Genomic DNA, 27,621 nt, shown 5'->3' on the forward strand with positions numbered 1-27,621 from the left:
GATCAGCATTGATGCCTCTAGTAGTAGTTGGTTCATCTCTTCCTTGGAATCACTTCTAGGACACAGCTGTCTCAAGCAGCTTGGCATTTAGGTTTACATCCTTCATCACTGGAGTCATTACCAGGCTCATCGATGTTTGGACAGGCATGGCCAGAGCTTTTGCAAACCGAGCTACCAACTTGTCTGCCCCCTTTCACACAGCTTGGACCCTTCTAGAGATGGACTTACTTTTTAGGGTTCAAAGAAGTTGAGACCTTGCAAGGTCAATGAGGTCAGGGTGGATACTGTCTCACGGGAGCTCCACTAAAACAAAACACAAAGGAAAAGGCTGGGATTTGGCCTAGGTGTGCAAATGTTGCTCTGAAAAATAGCCAGTCATCACCTGTGGCACAATATGCTTATGGGGATATGTTTCAAAAGGCTCCTTCTTGTGAAAACTCTTCCACAACCCTGGCTTACCAAGAGTCTGATTATGAATTGACCAAACATGACATGGCTGTGACAATTGTGGAGATGCTTGGGAACTCTTCCACCAAGCTGGTTGATGGAAATGTGATGTACAAGCTTGGGAAGTATGCCAGGGCTTCCAAGAAATATGAGAAGGCAGTGAAGTATATTGAATATGACAGATCTTTCTCAGATGAACAAAAGAAGCAAGCCAAAACTGTTGAAGTGAGCTGCTATCTTAACAATGCTGCCTGTAAGTTAAAGCTGAAAGACTACAAGGAAGCTGCAAAAGCATGTAGTAAAGTGCTTGAGATGGACTCGCAAAATGTTAAAGATTTATACAAAAGAGCACAAGCATCCATTGAAACTGTTGATCTGGATCTTGCAAAATTGGACATTAAAAAAAACATTGGAGATAGACCCTCAGAACAGAGATGTGAAGCTGGTAGACCATCTCCTCCTGTGTCGCCTCAACATGACAGTTGTAGAAGCTTAGCATTTTGGATGATAAGCCAATTATTATTCCAGATCACCTGCAGGTCTCAGAGGCAGACCGAACTCATTTAAACTTTGGTAGCTTTGAGGATGACTTCGACCTAGTCTATTCAACTAACTTTGTTAATGAGGATGATAGGAAAGTTTGATTTCTGGTGAGGATAATCTGCCAACCAATCAGGAATTTTCTGTTCAAGAAAGTACAGCTCTTACAGCTTGGTTTGTAGCAATCTAATAGCTGACTACTGCTGAGAGCCAAAGACCAATAAGATGTGCAACAGCTTCTGATGTGTTGGAGAAACCCTCTGTAACTGCATAGAACTTAATAAATGCTTGTCTAGGAAGCAAAGCAGATGGAGCTGAATGATCTGTGCTATTCTTAAGCATCCATCCCTAATGGGTAAAACAAGTGGCAAATGCTTCTGCAAACTATTGACCACTTCAAATCAATCACCATAGATGCATTCAATGCACCGCATGTGCAGAGATGTTAAACACCCCAACTGTAATTGCTTTTGCCGCTTGCCATTCGGATGTATCATTTCCATCATTTCTTCTATGCATTTTATGGTGACAATAATAGATTCTCTAAGAATATCTAGTTCAAACCTATCATCTTCACATCAAAACAGGCTCTCTTCATATTGGTTCTTTCGCATGTGCTTAAAAGAGTAGTCTTCACTTCCAGATGTCACAAAGACCCAAACATCATTGAGAACAGAATGTGCCAACTTTGACTAATGACTTACCGGTCGTTCTTTTGCACACCCCTCCACCTATTGAACAACCATCTGCATCACAAGGAAACTGCTACCTCTGAATAGTCAATAAAATTTCTGCAAGTATAATTTGGTCTGTAGGTGTAATATGGATAGTGTATTCACATCCTTCTTGTGGAAAATACCATATGGGGAATGACAAGAAATTGATTTGATGCATATCCAACCAAAGTTTTGATCTCTAAGCATCAAAGGACTTCAAATAGAACCATGGATTAGGCACCAAAGACTTTGTCTCTAGTATCTCTTTATGTTGGTGGTGATGCAAAAAGGTATGACCAGAGATGTTCACAACATGTTACACACCATTATGCAAGCAGGCATCCCTTGATAGGGAAGTTCAAATTGGCATCGGAGGACCATATGCACAAGATGTTTGTATAGAAGACAAGTTGCTTTTAGACAACAGAACAACACCAATGCCACTGTCTCACGGATCTGTAGATGCTTCCTCAATTTTATCCTCATGTCCTGCCTAACCTGTATAGTTCCATTTTCCAACTCTGTGAAGAGCAGGCAACATAAAGTTTGTCATTTCATTTGAAGTCCAAAGACAAGTTATGATGCATATGCTGCTTGATCTCCAAAAAATTGACTGGAAATCCTTCACAGTCTGAGATACTGTAGAGAATACAAGCTGTGAAAGGTCCACAATGTATGCACCACCATATGATGTGCCGGAGATGAACGCGGTTCTTGACTTCTCTTATGTCACCTTTGTATGAAAGCACTTGATGTTGCTGATCACGCTTGTGATGATACGATGACGAGCTCAGTAGTTCCCTTTCAATTATCACTCTAGGGAGAGAGACCTTCCGACAGCAACAGCTCTTCTCATTGTACATTGTTGCACAACCATCTTTGCAGCTTCATGTCTGTACGCCTTAAGCCAAGTGTGTTGCTTGAACACCCTACTCTCTGAAACAACTTGCGGTTCCCTCCTTCTCAGGGAGTTGCTTGAACCTCTATATACTGCACAGCATGGCCTCCTAAGACTGTATCAAGCTCAATAGTCTTGATTGCCGCTGTACCATCCTCATCTTTAGAGAGTAGAAGTGAAACACCCCTGTAACTTCAGCAGGTACTCTTAATAATTGACTGTACTGGTTCCACACAGAGTGATGAGAAGGACGAAGAAGATATCGATTGTTGAGCAGTTATTCGACCATGAGAATCAGTTGATAAGGATAGACGTGTCTGAATATATGGAGCAACACTTTGTTGCCAGACTAATTGGTGCTCATTTTCTAGAATCTATGAAGAACTGTGTGCTCATGCCAGACGGGAGCATCCATTTGCTCGACCTTCTGATGTGGATCCAGATCGGGAGAGAGAATGGAGGTGTCTGAAACAGCAAACTAATGTGGGTGATGTTCTAAGCTCCATTCGCTCTACAATGCCACATGCAACTGTCGTAGGAGATTATGTCATCGAGGATGGACGCCAACCACTGTCCCTGCTAGAACAGTTCTTTAAGCTCCGAATCCTTTCTATTGCCAACGTTCATCTCACTTCTCTCACCGATTTCCCTGCCCTTCCACATCTTGAATGTCTCATCCTCAGCAATAATTGCATCTCTGGTGGACTTGAGCACCTATGTATCTGGACATGGTGGACTCAGAGAATAATGGGAGGCCTAAATTAGAGAAGAGGAGAGAGAACACTCCTTTTCTGCAAACAGGAGTTCTCTATCAAAAGACCTGCTCAAAGCCCCAGACAAGACTATGTAATTAACGACACTCGTTGTAGCTTAAATGAATCACGAGTGAAGTTGGCTCAATGGCATCTGCACTTCAAGATGTGCACGGTCGCATGGCAGCACAGCAATCAACCTTAGATCTAGAAACATCTCAAAGGCAGGTTGCTGAAGCAAAAGTCAGGTCCCTTCAAAAGGAGATAGAGACACTGCAAAAAGTTTGGGGAAGAGAAGCTCTCATGCAATATCTACTGCATCTGTTGCAAAGCAGTATCTTCGAGAGCTTGTGGATTTGCACACAAAACTGGATTCGGTCCAAGAAGCTGCAGATGCAAGTTCTGCCTCTTCACTTAGGGCTTTCTAAGGCTTAATCTATACACCATGTTTGCTACCATCTCTCCCATAAACCTTCCCATCAGAAACAACTTCTGCACTAAATGGCCTCCATGGAAGCTTGAGATAAAGCTCCAAGAAGAAGAAGAAAATGCATGTTCTCAAAAAGTAGAAGGGAAAATAGTCTCTTCTATGTCTTCTGAAACCCTCTTTAACCAGGAACCCTAAAATTTACCTCAAAGTTAGTGACGAGCTGCTAAATCTAGTCTTCCAACCTTTAAGCTTGGTCCAAGACTCCATTAATGCTCCAAACCTACAATCCTTTTGGTCCAAAAGTTCTTGATAATTGCATTGCTACTCCATGTCATGTATGTACCTGTGTACCTGTGGCTCTTACATTTGTGTGATTGAAAATGAGGAACTAAATGAAATATGACTAACTGGATCAAGAGCTTGAGAAGCTCTGATACCACTTGTCAGAGAGAGAACTAGGGAGAGAGAAGGAGGAGAGAGAAGACTGCAGAAGAGAGAGAAAGACTGCAGGAAGAGAGAGAAGAAGAGTGACAAGGAGAGAGAAAGACTAGATTTAGAGAGAGAAATATAGGAAAGAGGGAGAAGCCGTAGAAGCTGTGAGCAAGATGGGAGAGAAAGATTGTAATTGTATTAATGTGTCAAAAAGATATGAAATTTTACATGTCCTCTCCTTTTATACCAATGTCAGTGTGACATGGCATAATATCAATATTATTTACACTAAATCCTTATTCCCAGCTTCTTACAGTTTGAGATTAAACTTTTGATTTTCATTTGAAACTAGTAACTCCTCACTTCATATATGAATGCTTTTACAATGATTTGGGAGTCAATCCTTATTTGATCTTCCCATGTGAGATACATTTAGGTTGTTTTGTGTTGTTGTTACTTTGAAGGAAGTGTTGAGTCATACCGAAGTACATCCTTATAGGTCATAGTCAGAGTTTGTTGTAGAGTACTATTCCATATCCTTGACATTTGAGTCTACAAGCATATACTTATGCTAGTCTAGAACAATAAAGTCAAAATCTTCTTAAAAAGATTCTATGCTATAATAGCTAGGAAATAGTCCTCCCTTATGTCAAAAAGGGATTAAATATCATACAAGAGAACATATTACCTTTTACCAATAAGAAAGGTGGGGAGCAAAGCTATAGGAACTTCACCATCATCCACCTTAGTTACTTGCTCATCAACTAAACCCAGCTCTGTGTTCTCCCTTCTCAAAGCATCAACATCCAACTAAGAACTTTACTCCCTCTCACTGACCACATCTAATGGTTGGGAGATCTCTTGTATCTCATTGGTGTCTACTTCAATAGCCTATTGTGTATCAACTACATCTTAGATACGTTATTTCTCTTTATTCCCCTGGCAAAACATACAAAAAGTAAACTATCTTGTGAATATAATCCATGATATGGAACTTTAATTCTATTTAGGACATTGGAAGTCTCCATTGTTTATGCTTTCTAGAACCCTCAATAGTGCTCGATTAAACTTCTTGCTTAGGGGATTTTCGATAAAGACATCATTAATATACACATATTAGACACCCTCTATATAAACCTCTCTAGCACATGTGTGCTCCAAGAAAGTAGCATCTTAATTTCTCAAGGTAGCTTTGTGAAGCTCTTACCCATTCCTTCACAAAGGTAATGATGAAAAACATCTAGGACAAGAGAGCACCTCCTAATGGTTAAGAATTTGAATCCTGTGGTTATGAATCCTCTCGTCCCACTCAAGAAAGGAAATATTGAAGCATATCATTAGGAGTGCCTTCACTTCTCTAAGCTGTTGAGCCTCCTCCATATCTTGCACCTTAGTAGAATCCACCTACAAACACATAACTATATCAGGCTTTACAATCCATGGCCCCCTAAAACTCCTCATGGAAGAGGGGAGGGGGGAAGGGTAGCATAAAGCAAGGGGGATCCTCAAGAATTTTGCAAGGTCCCCTCTCACATTTATCGATCCAAAACTTGCATAGGTGAGGGAGGATCCTCAAGAATTTCAAAGGGCACCCCTCACGTTGTGCAGGTCTTGGATCCGCACAATGTGAGGGGAGGGTATGCTAGGTTAGCATAACATGAGGGGGAGGTCTCAAGAATTTCAAATCCCCCTCCCCTCCCTTTCCCAACATTGTGTCAATCCTAGACCTATACAACATAAGGGATCCCCTCGAGAATTTTGGAGGACTCCACAATCCCTTAAGATTTTTGGAAGCCCCCTCCCCTCCCCCCCCCCCCCCCCACCCCCCCCTCTGCATTTTGCATGTCCAAATCTTACACAACAGGGGGGGGGGGGGGGGGGGGACTTGGAAATCTTTGAAATACCTACATAATGTGAGGGGATGCTTGGATAAGGTTAGAGCATGGCCCTTACATTTTGCTGGTTTGGTCAAATATATGGGAGGGGGAGTAAAGAACTAAATTGAGGATTTGCACCTTAGGATGGAGGGAGATTCAATTTGCAATGAAGATGTATTTCATAGCTTCCAAACCCTAAAATAGGGGTATCGAATTACTCCCACACCCTGCAACTCAATGCATTGCACCTCAAGTTACTACCAGTATAACTACTCTGTCTAATCCAAAGGCTAAATCCACAAAGATAAAATCTTACCATCCAATCACATAGACATCATCTAACATATGAGTCACGATCCAACCAATATCTATGCTCACACATGGCTTCTCCTCATAATAACCATGTAGAAATTACACGACACAATGGATTGAATCCAAGCAAGGAGTAGAGAATACATAGTGGAGAATGAGAATATAAGTTCTTCTACTTTATCATCCAGTGAAGAAGTAGTCCACTATGAACCTATCCCAATGTACCTACCTTCAAGAGAGAGGAAGTATTATCTTCAAACGATAAGGAAATGCCTATCAAAGTTGAGCAAAAGGTAGATAGACCAAGGAGGTCTCTAAGAATAGAGGAGAAAAGAAAGGCTTCTGCTCACATAGTCGATATAGCCTTGATGGTTGGGATTATGAGAAAAGTAAAGAAGCCAATATACTTGGAAGAAACACTTGCTAATCTAACACGGAGAGCAACTATGCAAGCTAAGTATGATAGTATAATGAAGAATGATACTTAAAAGCGAGTGGATCAGCCAGAAAAGTGGAAGCTTATTGGCACCAAGTGGGTCTAAAAGGTAAAGTACAAGGCTGATGGTAGCTTAGAAAAGTACAAAGGTTGATTAGTTGCATAGGAATTTTCATAGGTTGAAGGATTTCATTTTTGAAGAATCATTTGCTTCAATTGCTAGAATGACCAATATTTGCAAAGTACTTGCAGTAGCCACTCATAAAAAGTGGCAAGTTTACCAAATGGATGTTAAATTAGCATTCTTGAATGGGGGCCCCCACCTAGTTTCTAACAGAGGATGCTTATTGGATTCTTCAAAAGACTTCTTCTACAATGTTGAGTGTCATATTTTCTTTATTGTTGTAGTAATTTAGGGAAGTGGTGTCTCGAGAAGTCACATAGATAAAATTCCTTCATATTGTGATTATCTAAAGTTCCACTTTTTATTAAGGTTCTACATTGCTTTAGGCCTTGAAAATTGAAATGATGCTTACTTCAAAGTTCTTCTTCTATCCCTTTGAATCTTTCTTTCTTGCTACACATTGGATAGTTGAGGGATAAAAGTCTTTGTGATTGAGCTTCACATTTATGTTTTCACATTGCTTTGGACCTTAGAACCTTGCATCCTCAATAGCCTTCTTGTGAAGCCTTAGAAAACTAAGAGGATAATTACTTGAATCTTCAAGACTATTCTTTTCGTAGCTTGATGTTCCTTTTTTGTGAGACCTTGGACTCTTGAAGGGATCATTGTTTCACTCTTCAAAACCTTTGTCTAAAAATTTGAATGCTACTTCTTTCTTGTGCAGCAATCCTCTATATCACATGTATTCAAAGCCTATTTCAAAATACCCTTATTTGTGAATTTTCTTTGAATAAAACACACCCCTTTTATCTTCAACCTATTAATAGCCCTTTTATATTGTGCCCAATTGTATGTAAAGAGTGTGTAAAAATTGTATTTTAAATATCTATTCTTTCAAGCATGCAACCCAATGCAAATTGCATTATGTAGCACACCGAATTAACTTAAGCTTGCATCAAGATAGTTAGTGCTTTCAAAAAAGGAAACATTGTCCCTTCCCCAAGCAAGGGAAAGAAGCTTGTCTTAAAGCCCAATGAGAGCCATAGTGAGGACTTCTAGAGTGTTATGAAGGAACTACTCATGGCACAAACCTAGAATAGAGAACCACTCAATAAGAATCCTCTTGAAATCTAAGGAAAGATAAAAGTTACTCGAAACAATACCACAACTTCTATAGCTATCAAGAATAGAATCATACTTAGAAGGAGGAGACCCACAACGTTAATTGAAAGCATCAACAATGAGTTAGCACCAAGTTGTGATGGATTCCCAAAGCATTTCTATGTACTCAAGGGTTTTATGTAAGAAATTGATGGATTTGGTTGTCTATGTGCTCAAGGGTCTTATGCAAGAAATCAATGGATTTGGTTGCTGAAATAGTTTGCATAATCACATCCCTTGACCCTGGCTCAAGTCCTATCAAAATTGAAGAGGATGCAAAAGAGATCTAAACTCAACTCTAGAACAAGAATAAAGTCCATTAAAGAGACCAAACTAGACACAATTGAGACCAAAAAGCTCGTGAAAACGTTATTAGCTTAAGAAGAAGAAAAGCACAATGAGAAAATAAAAGGAGATCCATTTGATTCCCTTATTCTACATTGACTATTTTAGGATAAGCACAATGAGAACATTGAAGTATTAGAAGAGAAGGCAGAAGGACAAAGCGTATTTAAATAGAAATGGTATTCTAGCTATTTTTCAGTGGCTAAATTGGTTGTTAACTAATGATGATAGAGCTCAGTAAAGGATCATTCTTTGGACTTCAATGCATGACCCTACATATGTAGCTTCTACTTCTATCAGAGTGCTTGCAACTATATAATATTTCAAGCTACCTAAATTGTTCTTAGACCACCCTTTACTAGATAAACTCCTCATAGAGAAAGAGGTTCATGTGTTAGTAGAATAAGCCAAGAGGAGGTTTGTACTTGGTGTTACTGCATATGTATTTTTACTACTCATAGCACCACCACTCCTTGTATGAATTGATTTGCTATTTCATTCCATTTAATCTCTATTGTCCCATATGATATATCTCTTGCACATTATTAGCAACACATACTAGTTTATATATTGCAGTATATTGTATGCTAGCATAGAAATTATGATAGATGTGTTTCATGATTTTCTTTCTCTACTCTCTAACAAGGGTTATAGCCATCATAACTAGCCTACTCAAGTATGCAATCCTATCACAAAATACAAATTGTCCCATGCTCATCATGAATTGGTTCACTCTTTAATCCCATATACACTCTCATCCTATATAATATACCTATGGTACATAATCAATAACTAGATGTGTAGTTTAGACCAATTTGTATCTTATAATCCTATTATCCTAGCATAGAAATTATGATTGCTTATATGTATATGTAAATATAGTGCAAACACATGTGTATACCTATTTAATATTCCTAAGGTCTACTATTGTTTACATCTACTATCAATCAATTCATAGCTTTCAATTCATGAATTTACTTTAGAGTATTGTGAGGTGTTTTTAAAAGGCAGAGCTCAAGTGGAAGTAAGAGCTATGATGGATGGAGAAAGAGAGCAAGAGAGAGAGAGAGACATTGTATGTGGAAACTCGAATAGTCACAATGTGTGATTGGCCTTTTCTTATTTAATAGCAATTAAAAGAAAAATAAAGAATAAAGTGATAGTGAAGGACACTTATAACTTGTAGTATATAAGTGTATTATCATAGTGTGTGAAGTTAAATGTAGGGTGGCATAGGATCATGTACCTTTACCCCCAATAACCTCCCACTTAAAGGTGAATGTGCCTTTAGTGAGGAGAGACTAAGAAAAGTGATAAAGTACAAGTGTATATAAAGTATAACAAGATGAGAAATAGACATCATCTCATCCTACACTCATCATCTTTCTAAGGAAGGAAAAATGTTCTATCGAGAGACTTCTAGTGAGTAGATCTATAGGATTCTAATTAGTTTGAGATTAAGCTCAATGGACTTGTCCTTTACCATCTCGTTAATAAAGTGATAGTGTATCTCAATGTGATTTGTCTTTGCATGGAAGACCAAATTCTTAGTTGACTAAATAACACTCATAGAATTTAAATGTAGCATAGGAATAATAATAATACCAAGGTTTGCCACTAGATGGCCTAACCATAGGGCCTCACAACCCTCCTCAATGGTTGCAATATATGCTACCTTAGCAGTAGATAAGGACACATATTTTTGCAGCCTAGACATCCAAGAAACGACACCTCGAATAAAAGTGAAGATATGCCCAAAAGTGGACTTTTTAGTATATGCATGTCATCTTGCATTATTGAAGTTAGTGTGACCCATAACTATAGTATCCTATGACTACCATAGCCAATACTCATATCTCTAGTGTCTTTTAGGTGTCTCATGATATCCTTCATGGCTTCTCAATATTGTCGGCCAAGTGTAGCCATATAACATACTACAACTCCACTATAAATGCTATATTAGGGCAAGTGGCTATTATGGCATACATCAATTGTCTACTAAAGGCACATAAATACATCAAACTTATTATACCATTTCTTAGGTGCCAACTTAAGACTATAAATCCATATCACTTTAGGAGTAAATTACAACCACAAAAATATATCAAACTTATGATACCATTCTCTTTCTCAACTTGCACACTATGTATTCATTTCCCTTTTTCTAAAGTCCCTTAGGCTAGTTGCTACACATATAAATCTCATCATGCAAGTTTTGACATAAGAAAGCCATCTTAACATCCATCCGATAGAGATTTAGATCAAATTGAGTAACTAAGGCCAAAACTAATCATAGGGTAGTCATCTTGACCACATGAGAGAAGACTTCATTGAAGTCTCACACTCCTACTTGAAACCCTTAGCAACCAATCTAGCCTTATATGCTAGCTTGGAGACTCGAGGGAGTTACTATATGTATATCCTCTACACCACACTCCTACTTGAAACCCTTGGCAATCAATCTAGCCTTATATGCTGGCTTGGAGACTCGATGGAGTTACTATATGTATATCCTCTAGATCGTGGACATTCAAAGTCTATTTATAGATATATTTATCTATAAATTTTTTGAATAAAATATAATTATTTTCTATTTAATTTATAAATAACCACTATATATTATATCATTTCATAAGGTTAAAAAATATAAATGATACTTTAAAAATATTTTATTTTTTATTCATGTGATACACACATATATTACATACTCCTACTTGAGACCCTTAGCAATCAATCTAGCCTTATATGCTGGCTTGGAGACTCGAAGGAGTTACTATATGTATATCCTCTACATCATGGACATTCAAAGTCTATTTATAAATATATTTATTTATAAATTTTTCTTGAATAAAACATGATTATTTTCCATTCAATTTATAAATAATCACTTTATAATACACCCTTTTATATGTAAATATATATATATATATATGATATTTTAAAAATACTTTATTTTGAATTCTTATGATGCACATGTATATTCATGAGCAACTTACTCGAGCTTGGAGTATCTAAGGATACTCTTCAACTTGGATAGCCACTTGCATGGCAATGCATGTTTTTCACTATTGGGTAAAGGGATCAAATTCCATGCATGGTTTTTTGCTAGAGAATCAAACTCTAACTGCATGGTCCTTTTTCTAGAGTGATCATCACCTCTATGCATAGCCTCTTTCTAAGTAAGAGACTCACTAAAATTTATCACCATAACCTAGTCCATGGAGGGTGCAAACTAATCAAGTTGATGTCTATCTCTAGTAGACCATCACAAAACATGTTGTGGGACTTGTACATCTTGTCTAACATCATAGTCATGGTCCACTAGAGCACCTACTCTGTAGATTGTCTAATTAGTTGTATGGTAACACGAGGCTTCTCTTCAAATATCACCTTATGTACATCAACTACTTGCTCAGGTAGCTTATGCATCCTCTTTTCATGGAAAACAACATCATGGCTACGAATGACCTTCTTAGTTTATGGATCTTATAGGCCATAGCCCATTTCACCTGCATCCCCATAACGAAGAAAGATGCATTTCACTGATTTAAAATCCAGCTTATTACATTTTTCCTTAGAAATATGGTAAAAAGTTTCACATCCAAAGACATGTTAATGAGCATATGACAAAGGTTTTCCAAACTATATCTCTTCTATAACTTGACAACCAATAGTAGTGTATAGAAATATGTTTACTAAGTATATGGTAATAGTAGATGTCTCAGTCTAAAAATACTACAATAAGCATGTACCTCTCCTAAATTGTCATGTTTATATGCTTGGCAACAAAACAATGATTACGTGAATCAAAACATTTGTAATTTAGGGACGGAAGATATTGCAAACAAGAAAACATTTTCGTTCCTTCTAAGGATACGTGTCTAAGGTGACAATGCCATAAAGATACATATGGTAAATTAACCAAGGCCAAAATATGGTCAATAGACCCAGATACAAGCAAGAGATAAAGGCTACTAGCCTTGGCACCTCGATCAAAGAAAATATTTTTGCATGTAATATTCCACATGGAATCACCAAAAGATACATGGTATCTTGCATCATCCAATTGTCTAATAGAGAGTAGGCTTTTGATCAAAGCTACAACTTGATGTACATTATGTAAAACAAAAGTGTTGCCTAAAGAAAACTATAGTTGAATATTATTGGCTTCGTAGGGGATGCTAGCAATTTTAAGGTTTGAGCTTCTTAAACAACTTTTCACAAATGAAACAACTGAAAAAGGAAATCATACAATGGGGCCTAGCCTTTGAAGTTTGTTGACAACTAATTGAGGTTTTTTCTTGAATTTAAAATAAGCACCTATCTAGACAAGTTTTAGTAAAGGGTAGTCTTGTGTGTAGGCACAGTGTATGGCTCTTGCTAAAATAATCATTTTTTTAATGCCAATAATATCCAATTCCAAGTCATTTTCTAGTCTCACAAAACCTATCATGTTGCAATAGGAATGAAACTAATTCCTATGTAGGTAATATGAAAAGAAGCCCCGAAATCAAACAACCAACACTAAAAAACAATGGAGCGATATCAGCTAATTGACTAGCATCAAGAGAAGAAGGTGCCAAGATGTAATCATCATTAGACTTAGGCTCCAATGCATTTTTCTCCTCAATTTTCACGCTAGACTTACTATAGACGCAATGTTGTGATCATCAAGATTATTGTGTACTTTGTCCTTACGTTTCTCCTTATACCAATCATTGTGCATCTTATGGCACTATGCCCTAATATGACTTTGCTTCCCATAGTAATGACACGTAAGAGAGGTCTTATGACCACGGGACTTACTACAAGACTGCTCGTAAGATTGAGACCTTTTAGTCTCTACCACAATAGCCATTACCACTCTTATCACCATGTCTACCTCTAATAGTCAATGCATAAGAAGTATGAGCTACATCCACATTCTTTCTATTTATCTCCTCTATGAGTAAGATATCCTTAACATCCTAGAGTTTCAAGTCATTCTTATGCATTCTAGGAAAAATGGTAGTACAGAAAGCATCCCATGACTCAGGAAGTATCATAAGAAAGTATAAGGGAGTTAGTTAGGTCCATGAGCTATTTCAACTAGTATATCTATGAAGCAAGGCTCTGCTTGCTATAAATATTATATATCTTTTTCCATAACTGGTAAACATTATCCTCAAGTGCCACAACATTGAAATAAATGTGTTTAGACAATGACAATATAATAGTGGATGTACATAGCTCATCCAACTCATCCCAAGTATCCAGATCAATCCCTTTAGGCTAACATTCTTTTCTTTCAAAGGCTTAACCTACTTCTTTTTAATTAGTACCTGCCATATCTATGTCTTCTAATAGGTAAAGTTTGTGCCATCAAGCTTTTCAATATTAAAAATAGCACTATCATTTGAAGAACTAGCCATAATGATAGTATACCAATGTAAAACCCAAGAGAATGGGCTATTGTGAATGATTGCAAATTAAGCCCTAAAACTTAACCAAAACAAGGAAAAAATAGGAGAGAATAGCAAAATATAGAGATATCCACCAACTACAAGCAATAGATTGCCAAAGTACAATGTCTACTCTTCAAGAAAATGTTGAAAACTATAATTATAGCAATGTTGAAATAAAGATAGTATTATATATTAATCCAACTATGAAAAAATCACCAGTAGGGATAGCTCTCACCAGTAGGGATATCCAAGTAGCAACTAGGATACAAAGAATACAACTAGAAATGATTAAGCATAGACTACTGGTACCAAAGATTTTCACAAACTCAAAGTGTTAGTAAACCATACATTCCATTAGCATATATATAATTGAAAAACTACTACTAGTGATAAGGGTTGTTGTCTAAAGTACACAGAATCAAATCAGCCCACAAGCAGGAATAACTACATCCAATAGCATACATAAGAGCATATACATGAAATAAGAGTCCCACAATCTCAAAGAACCAAACTCTACAAAATAAGTACAAGCATGCAACTCTAGAATACAAAGTGAGAAAGAAAAGCTTAAGATATATACATGAAAGAATTTGGAAAGCCCAAACACATAACAAATATATGTAAGAGCATAAATGTCTAATGAAGCATTTGGAAAGCCCAAACACATAACAAATATATGTAAGAGCATAAATGTCTAATGAAGCATTTGGAAAGCCCAAACACATCACAAACATAACTAGGAGCATAAATATCTAATGAAGCTTCAATACCCATAAGTAATTGATCATGAAAGCTCAAAGCAACAGACTAAATCCCAAGTACATCAAATGTAGCTCAAATCCAAGTGCCAAAGTATATCATAACTATATCTCAGCTCATACATCAATGCTAGATGCCATTGTAGATATGTAGCATACTTGAAATACCATGTAGGTACAATTGTTATATGCTTAAAATAAAAATTGTTATGATATCAATAAACCTCTAGAAAACTGAGCTAATCAAGCTCCAAACAATCCAAGTGGCATTTAAAAGCATAGCCATGCCATCCGCGTACCAAAATAGCATCCCTCAAGTATCAAATATGTATTATGGAATTTATGGTTTGCTATTTTAAAATTATTTTATTTTGTATAAAAAAAAGTTAACAATTACATAGAATCAACTTTATGAGTTCTCAAATCTATATCTCTTATCTCACTGTTTGTTTTTAGCTATAGAACACCTAAATCCAATATCGTATGCAAAAGTTATGGCCATAACATGAAAGTACTATCAAGCTATCATAGATGTCCATGACTTCTATAGTGTACTATATATCTACCAAAAATGGATAGAATGGCTACTTCTTAGCTCAATAAGCACTTATCAAGGCAAGCAATGGGGAGCTCATTAACAAGTTGAGAGCAAGTAGGAACAAGCCGAGAGAAGGGAAGACTCAATGTATATCTTGAGAGGCAGAAACAATGGCTACCGCAAAACCTTGAGTCGAAGCATTGAATCCGGGTTAAATGAAATAATGAAAAAGTTTCTCAAATGCCCACTTTGATACTAGTTGAAAGGTAGAGCTTGAGTGAAAGCACACAAGTGGAAGCAAGAGCAAAGTAAAAGCTATGGCTGATAGAGCAAAAGAGCAAGAGAGAGAGATATCGTACGTGGAAACTCCAACAGTCACAATGCGTGACCAGCCTTTCATTATTTAATACTTATTGAAAGAATAAAGAATAAAGAATAAAGTGACAGCAATAGGTGCCCACCACGTGTAGTGTGTATGTGTGCAGTCACAAGGCGTGGAGTCAATACAAGGTGACATTGGCACATGTGTCTTTATCCCCAACAATTTTCATTATTTAGATGCATGCTTATGTGTTTCTCAAAAGCATAGCCCTAATTCATGTGCACTTTAGAATGTATGATGTTCCTTGCTAGTATAATGCATGTACTCTTAAGCATCAAATATTTTGGCATTTATCTCATCAATATAGCAATAATTCATGTTGGAAAATTTTATGTATTGGTTCTGAGATAAGGATACCAAATGATAAGCTAGAAGAGGAAAACAAGCCAAAAACAACAAAAGAATTCAGGATCAATCCAAAAATCAGCCAAACTTGAAAAAAGACATTTTCACATGTTTTAAGTCTCAAAAAGTCTTTAAGGGAAAGGGGATGAGGATCCTAGAAGAGCCTTTTGATCAATCAAACATTTAATAATCACATGAGGGATGATATATTACAATAGCATATCCTCACCCTACTTTATCTCTTTTTTCTCTCTCTTCTACTTCCTTTCTTTTCTCAACTCTTTACTCTATTCTCTCTCCTCTTCCTATCTTTTTTTCTCTATTTTCTCTCTACTCTACTTTCTCTTTCCTTGCTCCAATGCTCCATTCATCTCTCTCTTACTCTTTTTACCTTTTCTCTTCTCTCTCTTTCTCTCTCTACTATATTTCCTTTCTCTCTCTACTCTCTACTCTATACTTTCTCTCTCCTTTCTCAATTCGATGTTATCATTTTTCTCTCCTCTTTCTACTCTCTCTCTTTTCTCTACTATTTACTCTCTCTCTCTCTCCTCTTTCTAATTATTTCTATTAGTCACTTTAGAATGGACATATAACAATACCCCCATAATTTCCTTAATGTATATATCAATCTACACAAAAGTCAAGCTAGAAAAGTTTGAAGCAAGGAATGTAGTTGCACTATTATTTAAAGCATAAAAACCACATGTCAAGAATAATCCTATGTGAGTCCTAATGAGTATCATAATGATAATATCTATGTGGTATTTGAGCATATAAAGTATTTGTTGATCATGCATTGACTATAATGTATGTGTAATCTTTGAGCATCCTACAAAAAAATGATCAAGCAACTTTTGTAGGATCATTTGAACTAGTGAAGGTTAAGGAATTGGTATAAGAAAAACTTAAAAAAGAGGACTTTCTAATCATGCATTGAGAATAATACATGCGTAGTCTGTGAGTGATACTACACACATTGATTTAAACATTTTTTGACTTGTACATTGATGGATTGGTAAAGATCAAGAAATTTAGAGTGTGAAACTCAAGGGGGAATAAATATGGCACATGAAACACTAGAAAATGCCTACCTTTAGAGATGGAAAACCTATGGGAAAAAATATTCAAAAGATATTTTGGTTTTATGCATTTCTAAAATATCAAATATGTGAATAATATGAAGTGTAATGACTCAAAAGTGCATCTGTATAACCACAATAATATTTAACAACTCAACTTACTTTACTTTATCAATTGAGTAGACATATCTTGTGAAGGTAGTATATATTTTTGAAATATATCTACATGTCTAATCTTTACCAGACGAAGTATATTGTTTATTTACTATTATAATAGTAACTAAGGAACAAGCTTTAGAAACTCACTTGTGGTATGGATTTGAATGCAAACGGTGCCAAGGACATTAGAATACCTACAAAAATAGAATAAAAATCGAGTCCTTAGAATACACAAATTGGTGGAAAAAGAAATCACAAAATTTGCATACAAATAGTAAAACTAATATATAAGTTTTGGTGTATATATTATCCAAGTCATCTTCTAAGAGTGATGAAAGTGCTCCAATCTGAAATTAATTATAAGTGAACATGCTTCATGATTTCATGTTACAATTATTTAAATGAGAATCAAAGTAGCCTTTCAACCAACAACATTCTAATCCACATGAGGTCCCCAAGTCCCTATTCCCATACTCACATTTTGGCATGTTTATAAGCATATCCATCCTATAAGCATATTTCCAAATTATTTACAAGAAGGAACAAAATCCATACTATAAGATCTGACAAGGAGAATATCGAGATGTTACTATAAGTTTATAAAGTTCCATAACAAGGAATTGACCTCAATTCAAAATCACGAAGCTTCAATATCCTCAAAAATACAAGGTCATCACAAAGCATATGTGCATCATGTATGTACACACATGTGCACACAAAGAAGTAGTTATGTAGGTAGATAGATATAAAGCTAGACAATCAGAGAGAAATTTGACAAATAAAAAGATAGATACACATACAACTAGACACATATATGCATAGATGGATAGAGAGTCATATTGACAAATACACATACAAAACGATAGTGGATGGATGACATAGATAACATATGGACATAAAGATGGACCAATAATTTTTTGGTCATGAATGAACCATGAAAATTAAAAGTATATCTCCCTCTCAACCTCCCCTAAATCTTTTCCTTAAGAGGGGAATGGTAGGCTTAACCATAATTTATACAAAGGTAATACAACTTGTGTGTGCAGCTATGAGTTGTATCTAAGTCAAGTATGGTTTGTCACTTAAGATAAATGGTGGAGGCCTTAATTTATGGGATATATAATATCATGTGTTAGTAGCAAGAAATGTAACTTTATTGGTAGCTAGTTTTTTAAAGGTCATTTTTGTTAACAACTTTGGAAAGTAATACAAGAAGCACATACGGGATTTCTTTGAGGCTACTTGAAAGGGCAAAAGCTCTAGATAGCCCTTATTAAAGCCAATCCAAGTCATTGAAAGGAGTGAGCCCTAAAGTGGAAGCAAGAGCTTATGGTGGAAGGAAGAGAGAGAGAGAGAGAGAGAGAGAGAGAGAGAGAGAGAGAGAGGGCACAAGCTCTAGATAGCCCTTATTAAAGCCAATCCAAGTCATTGAAAGGAGTGAGCCCTAAAGTGGAAGCAAGAGCTTATGGTGGAAGGAGAGAGAGAGAGAGAGAGAGAGAGAGAGAGAGAGAGAGAGAGAGAGAGAGAGAGAGAGAGAGAGAGAGAGAGAGAGAGAGAGGTGGGAATTCTAATAGACACAATGTGTGACCCGCCTTCCCTTTATTCAAATATCATTGAAAGAATAAAGAATAAAGTGATAGTGATGGCCCCTTGTTACATATAGTATATATATATGTAGGTAACTAATACATGGTGTATGTATTCTATGTGTAACTAATATAAGAGCGACTAGACACAAACACCTTTACCTCAAACAACCTCCCACTCAAAGGCGAATGTGCCTCTAATGAGGAGAGAATAAGAAAAAAGTGACAAAGTACAAATGTACATAAGTACAGCATGGTGAGGAAAGACATCACCTCATCCAATGCCCATGAACTTCCTAAGGAGGGCAAAACACTCTACTAAGAGACTTTTAGTGAGTAGATTTGCAAGATTTTGGTTAGTTAAGATCTTAACAAGCTCAATGGACTTGTCCTCAATGACATCCCTAATAAATTGGTAATGCATCTTGATGTGCTTTGTCTTTACATGGAAGATTGGATATTTGCAAATTGAATAGCACTCATAGAATTTAAATGCAGTGTAGGGACCACATCAATAGTGCCAAGGTTTGCCACCAAACGGCCTAACCAAAGAGCCTCCTTACAAGCCTCAATGGTTGCAACATACTTTGCCATTGTAGTAGATAGAGGCATGCATTTATGCACCTTAGATATCCAAGAAATAGCACCTCTAGAAAAGGTAAAGACATAGCCAAAGGTGGAGTTCCTACTATTTACATATCCGGCATAATCAGAGTTAGTGTACTCCACGACTCCTATATCCTAGCCACCACCATAACAAATGCACATAGCTGATGTATCTTTTAAATACCTCAAGATATCCTTGATGGCATCTTAATGCCATCTACAAGGCTGTAGCCATATAACATGCCACAACTCCCATTGCAAATGGTATGTTAGGGTGAGTGGCTATTATGGCATACATAAAATTGCCCATTATATATGCATAAGGAATCTTGTCCATCTTGGCTTTCTACTCATCATATTGTAGACAATCGTTTTGACTTACCTTTACATGAGAAGGTAAAGGATAGCTAATAAGATTAACATTCTACATATGAAATTGCTCAAGAACCTTTTGGATGTACTCCTTGTGTGACAAGTAAAGAGTCCCCTTTAAAGTGATCATGTGTAATACACATCCCAAGAATATATGAGGTATTTCTTATATCCAACATCTCAAAGTTCTTTATTGAGTTGACCTTTCAAGGTATCCAGCTCATCACGAGTACTCCTAGTAATCAACATATCATCCACGTAAAGTATCAAAATCATAAGGCTGCTATTTTAGAAGCCTTGTTCGTGTATAAACAAGGATCTATATCACTACAGTAATATCCCTATGAATGCATAAAAGCATCAAACTTGTGGTATCATTCCCTTGGTGGTTGCTTAAGGCCATAAACGCTCTTTATTAATTTTCATACAAGGTGGTTCCTGCCAAATTTTATGAAGCTCTTAGGTCGATCCATGTAAATCTCATCATGCAAGTCCCCATGAAGAAAAGTCTTATTGACATCGATCTCATAAAGATCCAAGTCAAGCTGAGTAACGAAAGTTAGTATCAAGTATAAAGTAATGACTTCATAATAGAAGAAAAGACTTCATCAAAGTCCACACCATGCTCTTGCTTGAAGCCCTTAGCAACCTAGCCTTATATGCCAGCTTGGAGTATCTAGGGATACTTTTCAACTTGTATGTCCACTTGCATGGAAAAGTATACTTGCCACTAGGCAAAGGAACCAGATTCCACGTATGGTTTTTCCGCAATGAGTTATACTCTGACTGCATGGCCCTCTCCCAAGAGTGATTATCACCATAACATAATCCATAGAGGGTGCAAAACTCTCACGCTATCATCTATGTCTAATAGATTGTCTCAAAAGAGACTATGGGGCAAGTACATGCAATGGAACATTATGATCCTGGGCCATTGGTTCATCAACCACTACTGCAAGCTATCTAACTATTTGTACAATAGTAGGAGACTCCTCTTGAAAGATCGTCATGCATACCTTAATGATATGCTAGTATACGTATGCATTTTCTCTTCATATGGAAGACAATGTCATGGCTATAGATAACCTTCTAAGCTTGCGGATCCCATAGATTATACACCTGCATATTCTTAACTAAGAAATATGTATTTTATAAACTTAGGATCCAACTTATTACACTTGTTCTTGGGAACATGGTAGAAAGCCTCACAACCAAAGACATGTAAATGAGTATATGAAGGAGGTTTTCCATACCATATCTCCTCTATAACATGCAATACATGGGGACTGATTAATCAACTGTATGGTATTAGTAATTGCCTCAGTCCAAAAATATTGTGATAAGCCTACCTAACTAAGCGTACTACATTCTTTCTCCTAAATTGTCCTATTTATTTGGTCAACTATACCATTATAGGGTGGGGTGTATGGGATAGTTAACTAATACTTAATACCCCTCTCGCCACATAACTGCTCAAAGGCTTTAGAAACATACTCCCCATTACTGACCATAGGCAAAGCAAGCCAATGTTTAAATGTAGCCAAGATCACATTAATGAAGGTAATGGAATACTTCACGTCACTTGATGAAAATTAGGGCATGGAAACACATACATCTGAATGAACAAGAGCCAAAGGCTCACCCATATATGTCATACCAAATTTTTTATACATATTATATGTCTACGTGCTATATAAACCAATGATCACAAGACTTAAAGCACTTATAATCAAGGGATAAAAGATACTACAAATGGATAATCAAGGATATGTACCCAAGGCCATGCCCAATACTAACGATCCCTAATACTATATCATTCCCCAAACGGATGGAACCAATCATATTGTGATAGGAGTGAAACCATTTTCTATGAGGGGTCACATGAAAGAGAAGCCCTTGAATCTATTAGCCAACACTAAGTATATCTTAACAAAGCATTAGCTAGGTGTGAAATATTAAGAGAAGAAGCTGCAAGTATAAAATCATCATCAGAATTAGTCTGCATGATATCAATCTCTTCGATCTTAATACATGACTTGCTAGGAACAAGCTGCAATCATCATTTTTGTCCTATACTTTACAATTGCCATTTTCCTTGTGCTTGTCCTCGTGCATTTTATGGTACTATTGTTGAATATGTTCTGCTTTCCCACAGCAATGACAAGTCAATAAGAACTTATGGCCATGAGACTTACTATGAGACTATCCACATGACTGAGAATGAGACTGTTGAGAGTCTCTCCCATGGTGGTCATTACCACTCCTACCATTATTGCCTCTAACTCTTAAAGTATGAGAGGTGCAAGAAGCATTGATATTCTTTTTGTTAACCTCTTCATTCAAGAGTGCACCCTCTACATCTTATAACTTTACTCCATCAGTAGGCATGTTTACACACACATAGCAATACGAGATATATCCCATGATTTATCTAGCATAACCACAAGAGAAACAAAGGGGTAAGATTACCCTTGAATTCAATCCCCTATGAAGACAAATGGCTAACAATAAACTGAAACTTATTTAAGTGGGATAACTTGAAAGTGCCCTCCTTCATGTGAAGGTCCATGAGTTGTTTACCTAATACATTTGAGAAGCGGAGCTCTGCTTGTCATAGACATTGTGAATCTTATCCCATAAGTCCCATGCAAACTTCCCATCAAAGACAACATTATAGAAAACCTTTTTAGAGAGGGACAATATAATCGTGGGCTTACATAGCTCATCCAATTCAACCCAGTCCTCTACATCAATACGTTTGGGCTTGACACCCTCATGTTTCAAAGGCTTAACTTACATTTTCTATACTAAAACCTGCCAAATTTGGGCCTTCCAATAGCTATAATTGATGCCATCCAACTTATCAATATTAAAAATAACACTATTGTTAGAACCACCAACCATAATGAGACTAAGCAAATGCACAATTGGGTAAAACATGCTATTGTAATAACCTACAAAGCCCCAAAACCACTACCAAATCAAGTTGAAAACAAGGGGTACTTATTAAGTAATGAGGTATCCACAAACTCAATGCAAAAGATTGTCAAATGGAGGTGACTGATTGTATAGATAGTGTAGTAAATTGCAACTACAACTTGCTAAAAATGAAGTATAATAGTAAGAAATCAAAGGCAGAAAGAGAGGTAATCACTAATATAAGACAAAGTGCAATTGCCAAAGAATAACAACAACTAGCAATAAATGAATATATGACTGGCACTGAGAACTATCAAAGGATCAATGTGTTAGATTGAGACACATCCCATAGATATAATCACCATACATAGAGTAGGCCTCATGGGTAACAAAAGAGACCAACCAAAGGCACAATAGATTGAGCAATGTAACAGAAGCTCAATACATAGCCAACCAAGATGCATATATCATTGATATTAGCATACAGAGATAGATGCCAACCCAAAAGCAATGTTAGATCAGTCCACTAAGCATCAATTGCATGCATAAAGCATGACAAGAGCATATACATGTCACCAAGTCCCACGATCTCACTATAAGACCCTCAAGCTTAACTGCATAACCAACTGCTCAATGTAACATCCAAGTGTTAAGTAACGGCTCCCATTGGAACAAAATTCGAATGCCAAACAAGCAAGAAAAGCTCAAAACATTAGGTGGAAGGCATCCATACATCCAAGATCTAAGTAGCCTATAATCGGTAGCATAAAACCCAATATGTATGCTTCAAGCCCATAATAGCAATGCATAAAACCAGGGTGTCAATTAGCATTTGTCCAACTCGAGAAGCATATAAGCCTTCAATAGATAAAGCTTTCATGTGAAATTATTGTTGTCCATTGTATATACAACAATGAATGTTGCTTCAAATGGAGCAAAGAAAGATCAAACCTATCCAAGAAGCATCTCAAGACATGTACCAAGCATCCCAATATCAATGCATAGGTGTATGAGAATCAATGAAGCTCAAATAATGAAGTAATGGCTGCTCTTGTTTATATTACAACAAACTGTCCTAAATGTAGAAATAATGAGTGAGGTATGGACTTGCAAAGGAGACTCCAATGGGTCTCAAACAATGCCAAGAGAGGTACTAAACCTTTGCCAGATGTTGTAAGAGCTATAGGAGGTGCCAAGGTATGTTGGAGTGGCATGGATAGGAGTTGGAAGTCAGGTGCAATTCATACTAATGATGTTGTTGGCCATGTTGCTCATAATGATTGATATTGACTACTTATATTGAGGCTCTGAGGCAAGACTCTTGAAGCTCTGGGGAACAAGCCTCAAGTGGAGGGAGAGACTGGGGAAGAAGCAGGAGCAAGATTCATACATTGGGAAGAAGAGGGCTAAACTACCATGAAACCTTCAATTTGGGCTGAAGTAAATTGAAGGGAAAGAGCTCCTCAATGTCATGCAATGGCTCTCATACCAATTGAAGGGAGTGAGCCGTGAAGTGGAAGCACGGAATAAAAGCAAGAGCTATGGTGGAGAGAGAGAGAGAGAGAGAGAGAGAGAGAGAGAGAGAGAGAGAGAGAGAGAGAGAGAGAGAGAGAGAGAGAGAGAGAGAGAGAGAGAGAGAGAGAGAGAGAATGTGGGAATTCCAACCATCACAATGTGTGATCGACCTTCCCTTTATTCAAATGTCATTGAAAGAATAAATAATGAAGTGACAGTGATGGGCGCTCACCATCTGCAGTGTATAGGTGTGCGGATAACTAATACATAGTGCAAGTACTATTAGAGTAAGCAATACATGAGTAGCTAGGCACATATGCCTTTACCCCTAATAGTCACTTGTCCAAAGTTATTGGGATATGCTAAAATACAAATATCAACAACTATACTAAAATGCAAATATAAAGTTATTTGATATCAACAACTATACTATAATACAAATATAAACTATCATACACTTTTATGTAAAGGATTGGAAAGTACAATCTTGACCCTTGTGATGGTCATGAAGAGAAGCTATAACTTCAATATTCATAACATGATCTAAAAGTAGTATGCCATTCCCACACATGTTGTCACTAAAAGTTAAGGTGTATGTGAAAACGAAATTAACTATGTGCTTGCATGTAAGGTAGGAAAGCACATGTGACCAATTATTTGCATGCCTTGATAAGTCACTATGTGTTTTTGTGTGTACATATGTGCACTCATGTCATCCTACAAGAATATCACCCATCAATTGTTGGTGGAGGCCCCACCAAATGCAATTCTCCAATACAAAAAGAGGAACCAAAAATCTAACGTGCTTAGGTTTAACAAATTACTAATATGTGCCACAAAAAAGTATGAAGAAGTTTCTTAATAATAGACTCTAATTGGGCAACAATAACTCTTTATACTAATATTTAATTCTAATGAAAGACAAAAACAATGCAAGGAAACATTCTATTGGTAGAGTGAACATCACATTTATTCATATAGAAATCTTTTGTTGATAGTCTAATTTGAATAAAAGTAGGAGAATCTAGTATTCATTAAAGAATCATATTCACCATTTCAAGTGTTAGAGAAACTTTGAAGTTTGTGAGCATTGTCAAAGTAAAATGCAACAATGAATAAAATTAATATACCTCTACATTAGGATTATATCGCAATGAGAAAACATTGTGATGGTACTACAATAGGATGGATGTTAATAAGAAATACAGAAGACAAATTCAATGTAAAGTCAAAGCGTAAGTACCAAAATTATTGGTGGATTATTGTTTGCGAAGCTTTAGTGTAACATTTTTGGATACTTGCATTATTTTTCATACTTCATGGACATCCCATTCTTATTGTGGCTATATGATTTTATGAGTCAAGCTTACTATATCCATGTATATTGTGTTAAACAAGCATGCATCAAGCAATGACCAACAACCTCCTACGGCCTAAATCCCACAATGTGGGTGGGATGCCCAAAGGAGGGTAAAAACTCTGATCCACATTTGTGAGCATCCTAGATGCATGAAATGAGGCACCACCCGAGAGAAAGGGCCTAAAGCTAATCCTAATGTTGGTTTACATAAGGATGGGGGATCTTAGTTGTATTTATTCTTTTGTACATCCATGCTCCATCCATGCTTAGTAAGCTCTATTAATATAACTATTTAGCATTCATTCATATAAATGTCTCAATTGTTGTACATTTAGCCCAACATTTTGGTTCCATTATTGGGACAAAGGATGGTGCAACTACGAAGATTGTGACACTCCAATCGTGTGACAGACTAGGAAGCTTGGAGTGGAGTGTAGTTTGGAAGAGTCAGGGGATCATTTGATCACATTCATATCTAGCACACTTTGAAACATATGTGGCTAGGTAGGAAATGGGTTGTGAAAGAGAGAAGGAAAAGAAAGAGAAATATTCAAAGATATTTTTTTTAAAACTCAAAACTCAAACACAAAATGAAAAACACAGATTTGTGACATTGTTGAGCAATGTAGATAGAATAGACCTTGGTTATCATCATCATCATATGTCTATAGGAGAAAAGGATGCAAAGCAAAAAAACTCCAAAGGAACACATGTGCTTTGCATTGCATACAAGGTGTGTTTGAGGTGTTGTAAGGTTGCATAATAGGTTTGTGTTTTGGATGGGTTTGCATGCTATTGGAAGTGAATGAGTTAAGATGGAACAAGGTGAACGGCCTGAAAGAGAAAAAAATTAAAGAGAAGGGGGGCTTGATATTACAACTCTATAGAAATAGAATTTGTATCATTTTTCATTAATTTGTCTATATAATGATTTATTAAATTTGTTTCCTTTGCAATAATTATATATAAAGAAAAGTGCATTGGAGCTGGCCACTAATGAGTGGTCACAGGTTATGGTGGACCCACGTGATGGGTTTAGACTTGCACACAGAAAGGATTGATGCCTTGAAGTGTGGGCTAGATCCACTAGAACAAACAGCTACAATCAACAAGATGGCATGATCATGAAATGCTTGTACAATGTGCATGTGTGGGCTGAAAGCTTGAAATGCACATTTCTTTGCATAGGAAAGTCACATGAAGATTCTAATACCGTTTTTGCGATGTACACGAAAAAAGCTTTCATATGACACCCTGACACCCATATTGGGGGGTCCCTAAATTTTAGGAGGTCCCCTATAAACACCCCGAACAACGTAGTATGCTTAAGAATTATGATATTCGCTTGTTTTCGAGATTTAATATAAAAGAGAATGAACACTTAAAGTTAAAAATGAAAATTACTCACAAAATTACAGCCATGAAAATGTAAAATTAATGGAGACAAGATTGAGGGTTGAAGATGGGCAACCCCTCCGCCTCCCCCCCCCCCCCCCCCCCCCCTCTGAAGGAATGTATTTTTGCTCAACCCAAGTCCCTTAGGGAAGAGCTCAGTTACAATCAACCTGAGAGTGAGGAGAAGTAATTCTCACTCTCACAAGATCATGCAAAGATGTACAAACACACATGCATTATCTATTATGCAATGATAAGAACTGATTTCTTTATAGTATGAGAGAAGAAAGAGGGGAAATCAGCCTTTCTCCATCGTTGATCAGCAGTACATGGATAGGGCTTGCTTCATAAGTGGGGGATGATGATGGGGATAGATGGGCCAGTTTCTGGCTATCTCTGGGTGCTGTACATGAGTTTACAGCAAAGAAAAATGATGCTAAATGAAAAAAAACGAGCTCTTATTTATAGGAGAGGGAAGAGCTAGTACAAAAGGGGAAAGTGGATTAGCACAAGACAAGTGTCCAGCCACATGTCATGAGATGTGACAAGTGGTGGGACACTTGGAAACTTGTGTGACAAGTGTCTTGACACTTGTCTCTTCTCTATGGCCTTCCTTTTTTAACTGAATACTGTCAAGAATAGAAACAATCCAAATTTAGTAAGCACAGTCAGGGTACAGAATTTACTATTTTT

General features: G+C 36.8%; 1 protein-coding gene across 1 annotated transcript in view; it reads right to left on the minus strand.

The window, feature by feature from the left end:
- LOC148015856 (short-chain dehydrogenase TIC 32 B, chloroplastic-like) overlaps window positions 1–27,621 on the minus strand; it is a 154,190-nt gene that overhangs the window by 65,484 nt on the left and 61,085 nt on the right. The window contains exon 7 of the mRNA XM_087664827.1: window positions 17,323–17,369. Within this exon, the coding sequence (XP_087520953.1) occupies window positions 17,323–17,369 (47 nt within the window). The remainder of the gene's footprint in view (window positions 1–17,322; window positions 17,370–27,621) is intronic.

Source organism: Lygodium microphyllum, chromosome 23, assembly GCF_053477565.2.
Source record: "Lygodium microphyllum isolate KBCC chromosome 23, Lygodium_microphyllum_v1.1.10, whole genome shotgun sequence".
Classification (NCBI taxonomy): domain Eukaryota; kingdom Viridiplantae; phylum Streptophyta; class Polypodiopsida; order Schizaeales; family Lygodiaceae; genus Lygodium; species Lygodium microphyllum.